This window comes from Temnothorax americanus, unplaced genomic scaffold (assembly GCF_048541705.1).
Source record: "Temnothorax americanus isolate GAGA-0224 unplaced genomic scaffold, ASM4854170v1 Scaffold141, whole genome shotgun sequence".
Lineage (NCBI taxonomy): Eukaryota > Metazoa > Arthropoda > Insecta > Hymenoptera > Formicidae > Temnothorax > Temnothorax americanus.
Window position 1 is genome coordinate 185098 of NW_027509277.1, and position 17215 is coordinate 202312.

Genomic DNA, 17215 nt, shown 5'->3' on the forward strand with positions numbered 1-17215 from the left:
TTCTGTCAGTTTATTTTAATTTATTTTAATTAATATTCTCTCAGTTCTGTGTGTGTGTGTGTGTGTGTGTGAATAGTATACTATATATTATAACAACACAAAATAGATTATTAACACATACAGACATATATGTACATATATGCATTCCAATAGTATGTATAAAAATTTTTAATGTCTTATTTTTTTTAAATAAACTTATTTTGTCTTGTTTATTATATTATATATAATTTTAAATTGTTGTATTAAATATTTATACATACCGATTAGTTTTATGTTGTAATTCAACATAAATTTTTTCTAATGTCATATTGAAGTTTTGTTTTGATATTACAAATCTTCTTTTAAAATGATCATCATCAAAAATGTCTAAATAATTTATACGTGGCCTGATTATACGTGGTTTTCGTCGATTCCTTCTTATTGGAAGATCATAACCCTCGTATATTCATCAAATAATAAAAAATTAATAATTCTATCCATGTTATTACATAAACACGTTTTCGTAGATATTTTAAATAAAAATCGAAACAACTTTATTCAAATTAAAGAGAAGTGGTATAATATTTGAAAAGATTGGTTAAGAACGACATACACAACGACAAATATCTTGTTGTTGGCGACACTGCTGATTGAGTTAATCGTTGATTAAAGAATCGGCGTTGGTCGAAGTGACCCATAATCTGTTATTTGACAAGTCATAGGCAATTTACTAATTTGTGACAATTTACAAGCATTAACATCGTAGTTTACAAATAGCAAAACATATACATCGTGCAATGTTATCTTTGCTAATATCTTAAGAATTTGATCCAAAGAAATAACAATTTACTTAGAACTGCATTTTGTCAGAAAATGACTTGGCTCGACCATTCTGATTTAATCGTCCTTTTCCAACAGAGGAATATTTGAATATTTGGGGAAATCTACGGGATCAACAGGATTTTTAACTTTGAAACTAGGAAATAATCCTGTCATGCTAGTTCTAATATTGTAGCCTTTGGAGAAACCATCCCAATGATTACCAAAAACATCGATCAAGTCACCGGCTTTTAGCTCTAACTCTCCATTCTTCCTCGGCTTATGATCTAAAATAGCTACATGGGGATGTGGATTTTGTCCTCCATAATAATATATATCGTCGAGGGATGTAAATCTATCATACGCGTCTGCGTAAAAGGTTTGCATCAACTCATATGCGACGCGACATACTTGAGAACTGAACGTGCATACCAAGTAATCGCATTCCGACAGAAGGTGGATATCGATAATTATACCCTGCAACGAAGTATCCGAATATCGTTTTGCTACGGACGCCGTCTCGGCGATTTCTGGATCACCTATTATTTCGTAATTCGGATAACGTTTCCTAGATGTTGTTATCACTTTCGGATCATCACTAGCTAAAAAGACTCTCTTCACGTCCGGCTTTGTTTCAAGTTGATCAAAATATTGTTCCACTTTAATCATATATTCATCTATGTCATGATAAGCTGCCTCGGTGCCTACTTTGTCTGTTCTACGCACATGAACACCGACGATAGGTTTTTTAAAACCAAGCTTCTCTTTCGCCTTCTCCAGCGTTCTCTTTACATGATCTTGAGGTCGCATTAAATATTTTAACACTTGTCCTACCCACCAAACTAGAGGATGACCGTGAATCTTCTCCAGTCTTGGCGCTAAGTCTGCAGGTACGCTGGGTGGCTGGAACCTTGGTTTAGGATAAACGTTGTCTACAATTGGCAGTGATATTACTTGTTTAGAGGAATCTCCAGGCCAATTAGAATGTGAAGTACCGGTTGTAGATAAACAAGTGTCGCTGAGGGGTTTAAAAACAGATTCCCAGCCATCTTTGTGATATCTCCACCCTTTAGATTTTATTACTAATGTTCTTTCTGTACCGTAAGCCACTAAAAAGCAGTACGTGATGTGATGAATCTGCAGAAAAAGAATACACTCATTTTATTTCATTACTTAACGACTTGATTATCATAATTTAATTTTCTTACCTGACAGCCAAAACCACAACCTTTATTTAAACTACATATCAGCTTCTTTGCCTTATTACAATCAGCAGGATTTTGTAGATACCTTTAAAGTAAATATAAGGTAGCTAGATTAGGCTAGTAAGACTAAAATAGCTTAATTTTGATATATTAAATACTTTAATAGATTATATCATATCGTGCAAGATGCATTACCTAAATCGTTTCTGAACTAGATCAGATAAATCTTTTGCTTCTTTTTCCCGCCATTCATCGTAACCATCTGCCTTCTTTAATTTATCGATATTTATTATAAGTGACTTTTTATGCTCCCATGCATTTTTCATCACATCCTGTATTTCCTTTTCTCTTTGATCATATGTGAATTCATCAATGTGCTTCTTGAACTTATTCAACTCGGCGCTAATGTAATACCTGTAATGTAAAACTAAGCACGTAATTTTTCATGTAACATGTTAACCATAATTTGTTTTAATGTCTGATCAGTTATTATCATATTTACCACATCTCCTGAACGTCGTTCCTCAATCGCCGTCGCAGTTCCTCATATTCTGAAGAGGGAACACCATGTTTTGATCCATCTTGATGATCTATCAGGTCATAATAGACCGACGCTTTCTCAAGCTTGTCTTGCACGGAACCTAAGTGGTCCCCTTGTATAGATTTCGATCCCTCTCTGAAAATTATGTTAGTCTATACAACAAAAAGATCGTAGTACTCTGTTTCAAATTTTTGCATTTTCAGTGTTGCTGAACTTTCCCTTTTTTTTTTACATACATATATACATAATGTGCTGTACGCAAACATACCCTAATATAAAGTTCTTTAATGCATCGTTCTGCTTCTTTAGAATTTCAAAGTCGTTAACCATTTGTGTTAGGCGTTGAGTGTTCTCTTTGTTGGCAGTGTCAGTATCATGGCTTAACAACGAGTTGGACTTGAATATATGAACGATGGATATAATCAGTATCAAAAACCATGTGGCTAGCAATGCTATTCCGAGCTTCCCTAACCAACCAGGTCGTCCGGAACAAATCGCTGCCATTTTGAACAGATGGTTTCCGTTTGTGTCACATTACATACACTGAAAATATAACAAATAACGTAAAATTAATGTGCATACACAAAAGAGATCCTTGATTTGTTTTCAAACTTTGTACACACAATTTTCACTCGAAGTAACTCCAATACTCTCAAATGACATACGCAGCTTATTGAAATTATCACGAATCACGATCCTACAGAGGTAAACGCATATACGCGTCAATCGTCATGTAACGATTTTTAATACTTTAGATATCTCGATTGTATCCTCGCGTTAATTCGCGTGGTGCTCTCGCCGAAACTGTTACTGCCGATTATCGTCGCAAAGCAGGGAAATCGGAAAATAAACGCGTGTCATCTCCTGACAGTCTTGACACAGACAAGCTAAGCTGCGCGGTACGGAGTGGCGTTAATTACTTTCGCTATATGCGATCGTTCCAGCCTCTGTACCTTTGCCTTTCGAGCTCATCTCTTGCCCGGCATGACATGCACGTACACGAGTAGCGTGAACGGTGGGATAATAAATCGATGACAACTGTGCGAGAGACGACGTGACGTACCGTTGCGAGATTGGAAGAAGGAATGTCAATTGTCAAGATAACCGAGATCGTCGCGAGACGAGCAATCTCCGACGGCGCAGATATAATATGCGGGATGCTCGGCACCGTCGTCGCGCGCGTGCCAACGTCATCCGAGTCCGGGGGAGCCCGAGTAGGATATCAATTATCGGTTTCGATCTTCGGCAGCTTCGGCTTCCTCGTGCAAACCAGTCCAATCGCTTTTTCGCGTTTACGACGTTACCACGTTACGTTGGTTTACGTGTCGGCACTGTCGGCCGTTCGCCGCGCGCTTCTCGCTAGATTTGTCCGACCTTACAATACAGACCTCTATGAAGTTGGCCGGACAACTTCAACGTATCGAACTTTTATTAAATGGAATCGATTGGTGGCTTGGTGGTCGTTTGGTGGTCTTTAGTAGTCTAGTCCGATCGTTTGGTGGTTAGTCGTTTTCCTGTAAAATAAAAATAAAATTTCCGGTGTGAAGTTAGCCGGACAATTTTTAATTTTCAACCAATTTAACTTTTTTATAGCTCATTCGACGCGGAATCGTTTGATGGTCACGAATATCGTAATTTAAACGTTTGGTGGTCAATGGTTTTCCTAAGAAATAGAAAAAACCGTATTTTCACGCCATTGGTCGCATGACTCCGTGACGTTGCTCGGTAATTTGATGGATAAACATTATTTATCAATCAAATTGACTTTCATACGGCTCAATCGACGCGGAATCGTTTGGTGGTCACGAATATCGTCATTAAAACGTTTGGTGGTCAATCGTTTTTTTTAAGAAATAGATAAAACCGTACTCTCACGCCATTGGTCGTACGACTCCGTGTCGTTAGCTCGGTAATTTGATGGATAAACATTATTTATTAATCGAATTGACTTTCATACGGCTCAATCGACGCGGAATCGTTTGGTGGTTACCCAGAGTGAATTTTGGAACGCAACCCAGTTCTCGTTGGAGTAGTAAAATCCCCTCCCTCCCCGTAATTAAATTGATTCAATTTAACTATCTAAAATAAAAAATTTATTGTAAAATTAATGTCCACGATTTTATGGTTCTCTTTTGTGCTATATGTCAACGACTTTTACTACGTTTACGCGAGCGTTACTTCTGTAGTAACGTACAATAATTCACCCGTTTACGCGGAGTAAATTATCGTAAGTTACTACAAAATCCCGTTTACGCGAAGGAAAATCCCGTTTACGCGAAGGAATTATCGTAAGTTACTACAGAAGTAACGCTTGCGTAAGGCTGAGTTTCCACTGAGCGCGTCACGCGTCGCGTCGTCACAAGTTAACCAATCAAAACATCCCATTTCATTACATTCTTGTGACAAGATCGAAATGGAGTAACTTACGATAATTTACTCCGCGTAAACGAGTGATATATCGTAAGTTACTACAGAAGTAACGCTCGCGTAAACGTAGTATTAGGCTGAGTTTCCACTGAGCGCGTCACGCGTAGAGCAGCAAAAAAAATGGATTGCAGCTGTAAGGAAAATTAAGTAAGTACATAACTTTATTCATCTGCTTTATGCATAGGCTTCATAGCGTCTGCTCCAAAGCTTCTGCACGTAATGCTTTGCTTTTGTTTACATTAATTTATTAATTATGTAATGTAATTTTAGTTCTTATAAGTGGCAACCAAAGAAATCAGATGTAATATGCTCTGATCATTTTATTGGCAAAATAAAATTGAATGAAGAAACAAGTCCTGGATATGTTCCCTCAGGGTGCCATTACATGGAGCGCGGAAACGCGGAAGCGCGGAACAGAATATAGTAACTAGATTCCGCGTTTCCGCGAGTTGAGTCCCCCACGTTTCAACGGAAAAGCGGAATCCGCTATTATTACGAAGGTCCGGCAAGATTTCTGGGCTCGTTGGAATCTTGAGTATTTGAACGAGCTTCAAAAACATTATAAGTGGACGAAAGATGGACCGGAGCTGAATATATAGGGACAGTCGTGCTTCTGAAAAAGAAAAATCAGCCGTGTTTACAATGGGCACTAGGCAAAATCACAGCACTACACCTAGGTGAAGACGAAGTAGCACGAACTGCCACGGTCAAAACCGCAACCGGAGAATTAAAACGGGCAGTCAAGCTCCTATGCCCATTACCGATTGACCACTAGTCATGCAAATCTCATCACGAGATCGCAAAGCGTTATTATCAGTTATTATATGAAACATTGTACCGTCACGCGGAATACGTAACAATTCCAACGCAATTTATGTTAATTCGTCGTAAGCGTCATAATGTAAGACCGTGGTCGTGCACGACGTAGGCCATATATACAAAAAAATAAATACACAATAAAAGATCAGCGGCGCAGACTCACGCACGCACACGTACCCGCGCATACATATATGTATATCTGCCTAGCCGCCGGGCGGCATAACTTCAGGCACAGTATATATACAGTAGCGCAACTCCCTGTCGGCACCTTTGATGTCAGCGTGTACGAAATTCAACTGCACATGCGCGAGCTAAGTAGATAACCAATCAAAGATCTGCTCTTTTTAGCTGAACTTCTTGCACCGTTCATCTTACCTCTTTTTCTCTCTAACGAGGAGAGAGAAAGAGGCAAGATAAATGGTGCAGAAGCTAAAAGAACAGTTCGCATACTACTGGGGGTCGATTCTGTATCTTGGGAGACGAGGTGAAAATTACAAAAGTGAACAGATTTACTAGATTTCGACAAATGAAATTGTAGATTCTCTAGTAAATTTGCTCACTTTTGTAATTTTCACCTCGTCCCAAAATGAAAATAATGTAAACAATTAGCTAATCACATATAGTATACTTTATAGACAATAAAAAATATGTCACAAAATAATTTTAAAAAACATAAAATTATATGAACATCGATTAATATAAAAACTAATATATGCACTTATATATATATATGTAGGTCTGGAAGTATGTTCCGGGACTTTTATTTTTGATATCGGTATATTCCGGGACATTTGGCAGTTTCCAGGACTGTCCTGGAAAAAATTGATGTCCTACGGCATTTTTCGGGACAGTTTTTTGAATCTGATTACATATATATGCGTTATATTCCAGGACTGTACATTTCAAAAAACGTAAACAGTCCCGGAACATACCTCTGGACCTACATATATATATATATATATATATATATATATATATATATAATATAATGTATATAATATATATAATGTACATTTTTGCGATAAAAAAAAATACACAAATAAGATAAAATGTTGAGAGAATCTAAATAATGAAGCAAATAACATGTAGAGTAAATATTTATAATAATAATGTTATTATAATTAAAAAACGTATGTGTAAATATTTTTTTATTTAGTCTATAAATATATATACATTCATTTATTAAAATAATATATACTATTTATATTACTTATACTATACATAATACTATTTATTGAAATAATATATATACTACTTAAATCAATATCTTAAATTTTTCTATTAAAAAAATACAAATACATTATAACCGAAATTAATAAATGGAAATCAAAGTACATTATTTGTACGCAATAATAAAAATATCTTATGTCGGAAAGAGAATTTATTTAAAAACATTAGAAATATGCATTACAAACACATTATCACGCATACATACACGTATAATATAATATATATATGCTCGGATAGTTAAATTTGTCAAGAATAGATTTATTGCTCAACTAGTGCAGCCATTTCGTTCAGTTATAGAAAACAGACCCTTAAGAGAGTGTCGACAGGAATAATATATAACAAGAATCTGCAGAACATGATGACAGATTTGACTGCAGAAACTGAGCAGCCGTTTCGTAATCATTTAAATAATTGTATTTCATTTAAATATTTACTAAATGACAGATTCTTTTCGGTTTCTGCACATAATTTGTTATTAGATTATATCGGCAAAATCTGTCAGCAAAACACGAGTTTAATGCGGATACAGATGATACTGGATCTGTTGTAATATCTGCTGCCAATCTGTTATTGTCATACTATGGGCAATTTGTTTAATATAGGTATATATATATTCTCCACAGTTGAATCATTTGTCTATATTGCTATTTGATCCAAATTTTGATATAAAGCAAAAAAAGGTGCAAAAGAAAAATAAAATCTCTCTTCTTTAACCTACCAATATACTTGCCATGATACTTAATTTAAGTATGTAAAAGATGCACATTTATGCAATGGGGAAATGCTCCGTCTTCTTTGTAGTCTTCTATTTATTTATGCGGCAATTATGACTCCTTGCGCGAGAAGCACAGACACCTATTTACGTTATAAACAAAATATTAGATAGCAAGATTTAAAAATAAAGATAAATATCTTATTTTATATTTTATTAACACAATTATACGAATATATTACAAAAAAAACTATAGTTAAAAACTATACATATTGTGCATATAACAAATTGTATGTAACAATCAACTTTAAGAAACTTTAAACCTAAAAGATGAAACAATAAACACATGCATATGGATGTATGAGACGCGCACAAAGTACATAGTTATATATAAAAAGTTTTACATGACAGTTAATTTCAAGAAACATTAAATCTAAAAGATGAAACAATAAATCCATGCATATAGCTATATAAATGACACACACATACACATACAAAGTACACAGTTACAAAAAATGTTATGAGTTAATTTCAAGAAACCTTAAGCCTAAGAGACGAAACAATAAACCCGTGCATGTAGATATATATGACGCACGCACACACACACACATACAAAATACATATAATTATAAAAAATGGTATATGACAGTTAATTTCAATATAAACCTTAAGCCTAAAAGACGAAACAAGAAACATATGCATGTAGATATATGACACACACACAAAACACAAACTTGGGAAAAAGTACATTATACTGTATGGACATACATGCATATAAATATATATTGGAATATATCTTTATTTCTTCTCTCCTAACTCTCAATCATTTGTCTGTACCTCAGCTACTCGATCCACCTCGGTACGAGCCAAAGAGAAAGCGAGAGAAAAGAAAAATTTTCTATAATAATTAACCCTGTATGATTTCATAGAATATATAAATCGCAAACCTAAAGAACAAACGGGAAATAATAATAAGTTATAAAAGATAATCCATCATTTGATTACTAATTAGCCGAATTTCATAATAATACGCATATTATAGTGAAAATAAGACTGCATGCAAACAAACAAGTAAAGAATAAGTCAGAAAAGAAAAGAATTATAAATGTAAAATATTAAGAAGTTTTCTATTTTTTTTAGTGACTTTTTTATCAACATTTTTGGATGCTTTATTATGTTGAGACAAAGTATAGTAAATACGCACACACACACACACACACACACACACACATGCGCATAAATAGTTTTATTAAATAAACTGTTGGAAAATTTGGACATGGTGCTTCAAAAGGTACGGCTTGTGCAAGTTCAAATAAATATTTACCTATATTTTTTTGGAAACAATTACTTTCAAAAGTAATGACAAATATTTTTTCTAATTCATGTATATAAAAACAAAAATTATGACTTGCTACGTTCAAATTTCCAAATTGATTTTTTTCTGTGGTAGTAAAAGCTCGAAAAGAACAATATAAACTAGTATCATCTATGACAGTCTTGTTTTCATTAAGATAAGTTGTACACGCTTCACATGTATGTATTTGTAAACATTTCTTAATTAAATACCCGCATACATATCTAAACGCATTTTCTTCTGGCAGATCCATATTGTAATAGTCATGATTGGGGATGTCTAAAATTGGACGCGTCGCCGAAGATGGAATGAACGCAAAAGATGATGAAGGACTCGAACATGATTCTCCAATTAAATTTAACATTTCATCTGTATCTACAGCACAATTTTGCGTATCTGTATGTTGTAAAAGTTTCATACTGAATAATTTTTTAAAAGCGTGAGTAAACTGTATTGGTGTCGGATTTAAGCAATTACCGCCTTGTTGTCTAATGGAACCAAAAAAATTTTCAATACAGTCTTGATTTATTCTTCGTGTGCGAAGATATGGAAAATCATAACATTTTAATTTATTCCAAAGTAGCATTATACTTTTAATTGTTATTTGCCAACATTCAAAACAATTAACTCTAACTCGTGAACCTTTTTAATTAATTACTTTTATAATTTTCATAAAATTTATCATTTGTTCTAAGAAATTAATTTGTTTTTCGCTTCCTGTAAATACTTTTCCATATTCTTTAGGGTTATTTATTGCAGAGGAATTTAAAATATCAAATAATTTGTCAAAATGATCGATGAAATCTATTGTTCCTACTGCTTCACTTGAAAGAAAGCCAGAGGACATCTGAGTACACATGCCTGCAGCTACGCGATTACTAAAAATTTGAACGGCATATTTGACTTTTATTTTTTGAAAACTGGTAGGTTTAATATGATTTTTAGATAGTTTCGGAGCGGTTTTAATCCATTGCTTACTATCTATGTTATAAAAATCGACAATATGAGTCCATAAAGCAACTTTGTCCATTCCAAATTCTATACGATGTTTGTATAAATTATTGCGTGTTCTTTTCATTAAATGGGGAGTATCAAATATGTACAATATTTCTAAATCGTCAACTAAAAAAACTGAATTGTTTATTGAAATGCCCAATTCACGAGACAGCTGCATGAAATTAGACCCCATATCCGAAATTAAAGCATGCACGGTAGCACCACAATTATGTAATTTACGTATAATGTCAAATATAATAGGTTTTAATATATCTGCTCTACATGTTGTTTCAACAAAACAAAAGCAAACTGGAAGTTTCCAATCACCTGCAATGCTGCGTGCCATAACAACAAAAGCATTTTTTGCAGGTTTCGCTGATCTCTCGTTGCCTGTATTTTCAAATCCAACTATTTCATCTTGTGAAAGATTATAAAATAAATGAGCTTTTAAACTCATTTCATCGATGCACAATATACAATGACGTTCTAAAGGCGGTAATAAATTTAATTTTACAAATAAAGCGTCAAAAATTTTTTTGTTTATGCCGGGTTTAATTTGCCATGTGTGCGTGAATGAATGTAGAGCACGAATGGAAGGTAATGCAAACTGTTTTCTAAGTTCTCGATAATTTTGCGGACTTAAAAAAAATAAGCTTAAAGCAAACCGTTTAAATTCAGGACTATATCTTCTCCCATGTTTGCTTTTAATTTTCGCATCAATTTGTGCAGATAATAATTGTGCAAAATTAGTCGGTAGTAACTTACAGCCTAATTGACGGAGAATTTCGTGTTCCTTAGATTCTTCCTGACTTTGTCTTGCTTTTTTCCAGGTTCTCAACTTTCTTTCGAAGCTGTCTAAGCCTTTCACGCAGCATTTTATTTTCTGCTTTTAATTTCAAACGTTGTTCTCTCCATTTCTTCTGCCGCGAAGTTTCTTTTACAGCTGCTGAACACATGCTGCTGGATGTGCTTCTAAACAATAGAGAAATATTATAACATTACAGAAATATATATTGCATGTATTGAAAAAAATAAAATAAAATTATAAAACTAGAAAAAATATAAATTTATTGAGAAAAATTAAGTAACAATTTTTTAATAATTTTACAATCCTGTACAGGAAAAAAATAAAGTACAAATAACATGAGAATTTTGAAAACTTCTAAATAAATGTAATTAGATACTGAATATATTATGTAATCATGTAAATAATTACAGTACAAAATTACCTTTTTCAAAAAAGGTAAAAAAAGGGCGCCAAGTACACGCGTGGTTGTTACCTCGAAAAAAAAACCAAGTGGTAGTATCATTAATTTTATTCAAAAATAAATAAAATCTATTCTAACCTAGGTGGTAGTAGCTTTAATTTTTTTAAACAAAATTATTAAATTACAAAATTGTTACTTTATTTAATCCAAGTGATATCTACTTCGAAAAAGCCTAAATATAACAAGTGGTATCTATTAAAAAAAAAAAAAAGTGAAATCTTTTAATACTGCGCCAATTACAAAGAGAATATATACCTAAAAAAAAAACCAAGTGGTATGTATCTTTGTATTCCTGAGAGTCTTTCTATCAACCCAAGTGGTAATATAATAGTTTTAATTCTCCTTGAAAAAATTATAATATTACAAAGAATTATTTTAATCACAAAGAATTAAAGAAGTAACATTATAAAATAAAAATATTTAATTAAAATAAAATAAATAAATTTTTCTTGTAAAAAACTTGGCGCTGCTTTTTTAAGGTTTAGAACCTTTGCACAAGACTTTCGTATGGCAACGTAGTGTAACGAAACGTGGGTCAACGCACAAGAAACGTATCAGTTACGGCGTTAAGCGTCGTCTACAATGGCAGCAGGAGTATGCAATAAGACGTAAGCAGTAAACTATTCTATTGACCAATCACAGTCGATTATTCTTGAATTGTAAAAATCCCATTAGTCAATAACTTACTGCTTACGTCTTACTGTATACTCCTGCTGCCATTGTAGATGACGCTTTATACGTCAATACGTTTCTTGTGCGTTGATCTACGTTACGTTACCATACAAAAATTTTGTGCGGAGGCTCTAACCGATACGTTTCTTGTGCGTTAATCCACGTTACGTTACGCTACGATATCATACGAAAGTCTTGTGCGGAGGCTCTTATCCAGACAAATTTGCATAGCGCATAAACATAAGAAATTAATTGGTTTATATGTATATGTGCAAAAGGAAATAGACCAATCCATCTCTTTATGCATATGCTTATATGCACCTATGCAAGTTTGTCTAGGTTGACCTTGGACAAAGCAGCGCCAAGTTTTTTACAAGAAAAATTTATTTATTTTATTTTAATTAAATATTTTTATTTTATAATGTTACCTCTTTAATTCTTTGTGATTAAAATAATTCTTTGTAATATTATAATTTTATCAAGGAGAATTAAAACTATTATATTACCACTTGGGTTGATAGAAAGACTCTCTGGAATACAAAGATACATACCACTTGGTTTTTTTTTTAGGTATATATTCTCTTTGTAATTGGCGCAGTATTAAAAGATTTCACTTTTTTTTTTTTTTTAATAGATACCACTTGTTATATTTAGGCTTTTTCGAAGTAGATATCACTTGGATTAAATAAAGTAACAATTTTGTAATTTAATAATTTTGTTTAAAAAAATTAAAGCTACTACCACCTAGGTTAGAATAGATTTTATTTATTTTTGAATAAAATTAATGATACTACCACTTGGTTTTTTTTTTCGAGGTAACAACCACGCGTGTACTTGGCGCCCTTTTTTTACCTTTTTTGAAAAAGGTAATTTTGTACTGATATCATGCGTTTTGTAGTGTTACGCATCCTCTTCTAAAAAGGGCATGTCATCCATACGATCTATCGAATCTATCGAAATATTGTTGTCGCTTTTCCGCAATGCGGATTGGTTATCTTGTTGTGCTTACTTCATGACCGGCTGTCATGGCATATTTTTTTTTATGTAAAATGTGTACCTATATTTGATAATAGTTGCTTAATTTTTATTATCAACTTTTTGTAAAAATAATATATAAATATTTTTAGCACCTGTAGGCCATCGTTCTTTTTTTGTAATCATTTTTTGTTTCTCATCAATTTTAGTCCAAGATGTCCCTTCTCTACACATACTTGTATAATCGCCATTCTCAATACATGAACCATCATGAAATATAGCATTCATTACTTTATACTGCTGTTTAGCTATTGATACTTTAGCTGTTGGTATGCCATTTAAATTAAATTTTTGTGGTATTTTTATTACTTTATTATCTTGTAATGAAAACAAAACTAAATGAATAATAACTATTTCTTTTGTCAACGTTAATTCATTTTTAAACATTATATCATTTCCTGCACAATGTTCGCATGATTTGTCATATGATTGACACCAATGTGAAAATGTAGTCTTTAATAAATCATTAAGATCACATTTTTTCTTCAAATTTTTAATAGAAATTGGAACAACTATATTGTTATCAGTAATAATAACTTTCGTATTACCACATGATTTACACCGAATAGTACAGGTAACTTGATGCTCTACCAGATTTCTTACATAATCATATTTTGTACAAATAGCAGTAAGAAATTCGACGGCATCTCGTTTAATCGAAGAAAAGTATTCTTCTAAACTTTTCTGTATTGCATCAGTGTTCAAATTTTCCATATTACTTTCATATCGCTGTGCTAATTTACTTAAATCATCTTGTTTCTTTTAATATTAAGCAATTTTTTTCTAATAATACTTAAATGCAATAAGCATTGTAATACTGCATTTGCACAGTGCGAATCTTCATCTCTATTTTTAAAAGCACGTATCTCCCAAGCAGTATTTTGTCGAACTTCTTGATGTGACTCTTGAACGGAAGCAATTGTTTTCGACAATGTCCACGGAACATCTTTTACTTTTCGAAAACGTTGTTTCGAAATAGTAATCATTTTTGCTTGTGGTATAAATTGTCGTCTTAGCCGATTACATTCGGTAATAACTCTATCACTAACTGTTACAGATGACGGATCCAAATTAATTAAATACAATCCATTCAGAGATTTTACTCGGGATAACGCAACATATGATTGACTATCACAAAATACAGAATTACCTATATCTATAACAGCGTTTCGCAAGCTTAATCCTTGGCTTTTATGAATAGTGATGCCATAACTCAAAGATAATGGAAATTGTTTTCTAACAACATACGCTTTATCCATATCCATTACTTGAAATTTGACACTTACTCTTTTAATAAAATACTCTAAACCAGACGGTAAAAGAAGTTTTATCTTTTCTACATAATCAGTATCCTGCACAACAGAAATAACCGTAGCAATTGTACCATTTACAAGGCCCAAAGTGACATCAATATTGCGTCTTATCATGACTTTAGCTCCAATTTTAATTGTAATTAGTCTTGAAAGTCCAGCTGTTCTAGTATTATCTTCATCATTATCCGTCAATTTTTTTACTACTTTCTTTTTTATATGTCTATTACATTCATACGTATCTTCAGCAATTAATAATATTTCTTTTGAATCAATACGACTTAACATTGCATTGTTAAAAACATCGCACATATGACAAGTAGGCAGTAAACAAACGGTATCAGGTGGCAAATTATCAATCAAATTACATAATTCGTATAATCTTGTTTCGAAAGACTCGCCTGTAAAAGATATTTTTCTTTTTTCGAGAGTCTCAATATCAGATTTTGTCAATAAACCAATACGAACTCTCGAGAGTAAGTCACGATAAGATTCATCTTCTTGCTGGCGCATATTGATAGTTAATTCGTCATATTTAAAATTTTTCCACAAATTTGTAGACGCTATAGAGCCAATATATTTATCAATTTCTTTCTTTGATAATTGAGCAAAAACAAAATTTTCACGTACAGGAGGTAATTGAAGCAGATCTCCAAATAAAAGAATATGCTTTTGACCAAACCAACCATCTTCAGTGGTATTGAATATTTCAGATAGTCGTAAATGTATATACGCTAAACTTAAATTAGATACCATTGACACTTCGTCAATTATAATAAGAATAACATCTTTCAAATCTGCCCGTAAAATTTTCAAAACGTGATCAGATAATTGTGTATACTTGGGAGTATCACCATGTGTAACGGGTAACTGCCACACTCTGTAAGTGGTCAAACCATCGATATTGAACGCTGCTATACCAGTAAGTGCTACTACAACGGTATCCTTGTTGAGATGTTGTTTTATCCAGCATTTAATTGTTTTAATTAAGAAACTTTTGCCAGTACCTCCTTCTCCACAAACGAATTCTAGTAATTGTTTATTATTCGGCGATGTTACGACGTTGATCACATTGTCAAATATTCTTCTTTGATCTGCGTTTAGATTTGAAATCATTTTAGATACATCGATTTCCTGAACCAATTTTTCACCGAGATCCTTAAAATCTTACATCGCTTCACCAGCCTCGATATTTTGAACACCTATTGGATTATCGGGATCATCTTGAGACTCGTGCTGTTTTTCTAAATCATCTAAACGTTGCTGAACCAATTGCTTCGCAGTTTCAAATGCTTTTTGCAATTCCTCTAATTTTTCACGATAATACAATGCTTTCTCAAGATCTAACTTTCCCTTGTGAAATGATTCTGCATAAGTATCACATCCATTTTTAAGATCTTCCAGTTTCCGCCATGATTTAAACATAAGCAGCAATGAAAAGGAATAATTTTCCGGCCGTGTATTTTGACATCATATTTATAGTGATTAATAATATAGTTACGCTGTCGTCGTTTCTGATAATAACCATTATTCATTTTGTAGAATTCAATATTTTTACTTCGTGGTTGATTTTCGTAATATCATATTGCTGTGCAAATTCATATAAACACAAAGATTCAAGTTTTTCCGGTCTCCGTGGATAATGATCATCTATTATAGATGGACAAAATATGTCTGTGGAATCACCATCAAGAGCTTCAATTTCTTACAGGTTTTAACTTTTCTATGTCGTATCATATTAACATCTAACCATCTAATACTCATATTTCGATCAGTCCCATATAAAGGATTACCTAGCAATGTATCAGCAGCTTCAAGAACTCCACATTCTCTATTACTCATGGCTCGAAAAGTAATCTTCCAAAAACGGCTCGCCAATGATTCGTTTTTCTTATTTTTGCTATCAAAGATAACATCAGATATTTCACTTTTTCCTGGTTTATTTATATACTTAGTAATATACCAAGTAAGCAGCGATGCTTTTTCACCGATATATTGTATATCCATATTTCCTTCCCATGCAGTAAGAATGATAAGATTATAATCATTTATACAGGCTTCAGTATCTGTTCGAGGAAGGTCATAAAGCCTACTTCTATTTTTTAATCGTTTCCTACCTGCTATCGAACTTATGACATCTCTCATAATCAACGTGTCTGTAACTGGACGAGGAAATCCGAAACGACAGACACGAGTCGTTTTACGTCCTGCTTTTTTAGAACAAAGACAATAATCGTTATGTTTATGTAGCTGATACATATTGACTCGCCTGTATAACAATGTTGAAATATTTGGATCTGGCATTTTACAACTTATATGTTGCAAAATAAATTTAGAAACCTCTTCAACAGAAGATTTACCGATAATTGGCGCGTCTTTAATCCAAATTAATAAATGAAAACATTGTATACCTCTACCTTGGTATTCTCGTCGCCAGAAGTAATGTGTTACTTCTCCGATCGGCTGATCTTTGGAACAAATAAAATCAAGCAGCGCTTTGAATTTATTATCAAGAAACCTCGACGTCGACACGGGATCTTTAGCAACGAGTACACTAATGGGCGTCGAATCGTTAGGCCATCCATTTACTTCACGAATATATGCACCTAAATCATCCCATCTCCATTCACCAGGACTAACTGTAAAGAACCATGTCGCAGGTCCGAATTCTTGCGTCATAGCAATTAAATCACTTCTTGGTCTACGCCAGTATTGTTCCGTATTTCTTAAAGTGGAAAATATCGAACTCAAGTCAGATTCCATATCACCTTTCTGCAATGCTTCTAAATATTCTTTAGCCGTATAACGTTCTCGTGAATCTGTTGTATACAATTTATGATAAATACCA

General features: G+C 33.1%; 1 protein-coding gene across 4 annotated transcripts; it reads right to left on the bottom strand.

Annotated features, from left to right (window-relative positions):
• Positions 1 to 507: 507 nt before the first annotated feature.
• On the bottom strand, positions 508 to 4072 carry Fuct6 (alpha-(1,6)-fucosyltransferase 8). 4 transcript variants are annotated; one of them, XM_077401392.1, is made up of 6 exons: positions 3933 to 4072; positions 2813 to 3087; positions 2506 to 2679; positions 2199 to 2417; positions 2007 to 2088; positions 508 to 1935 (listed from the first exon to the last, which is right to left on the bottom strand). In XM_077401392.1, the coding sequence occupies exons 2-6, from the start codon at positions 3046 to 3048 to the stop codon at positions 877 to 879; spliced, it is 1770 nt and encodes a 589-aa protein (XP_077257518.1). In that variant the 5' UTR covers positions 3049 to 3087; positions 3933 to 4072; the 3' UTR covers positions 508 to 876. The 4 variants fall into 4 exon arrangements, with proteins under 4 accessions (XP_077257518.1, XP_077257517.1, XP_077257519.1 ...); XM_077401391.1 differs by lacking the exon at positions 3933 to 4072 and adding an exon at positions 3608 to 3923; XM_077401393.1 differs by lacking the exon at positions 3933 to 4072 and adding an exon at positions 3498 to 3923.
• Positions 4073 to 17215: the final 13143 nt, after the last annotated feature.

Coding starts and splice junctions, on each gene's coding strand:
- Fuct6 (XM_077401392.1), bottom strand. CDS start 3,048: ATGGCAGCGATTTGTTCCGGACGACCTGGTTGGTTAGGGAAGCTCGGA. Junction 2,418..2,505: donor AACGACGTTCAGGAGATGTG/GTAAATATGATA, acceptor TTTACATTACAG/GTATTACATTAGCGCCGAGT. Junction 1,936..2,006: donor GTTGTGGTTTTGGCTGTCAG/GTAAGAAAATTA, acceptor CTTTTTCTGCAG/ATTCATCACATCACGTACTG.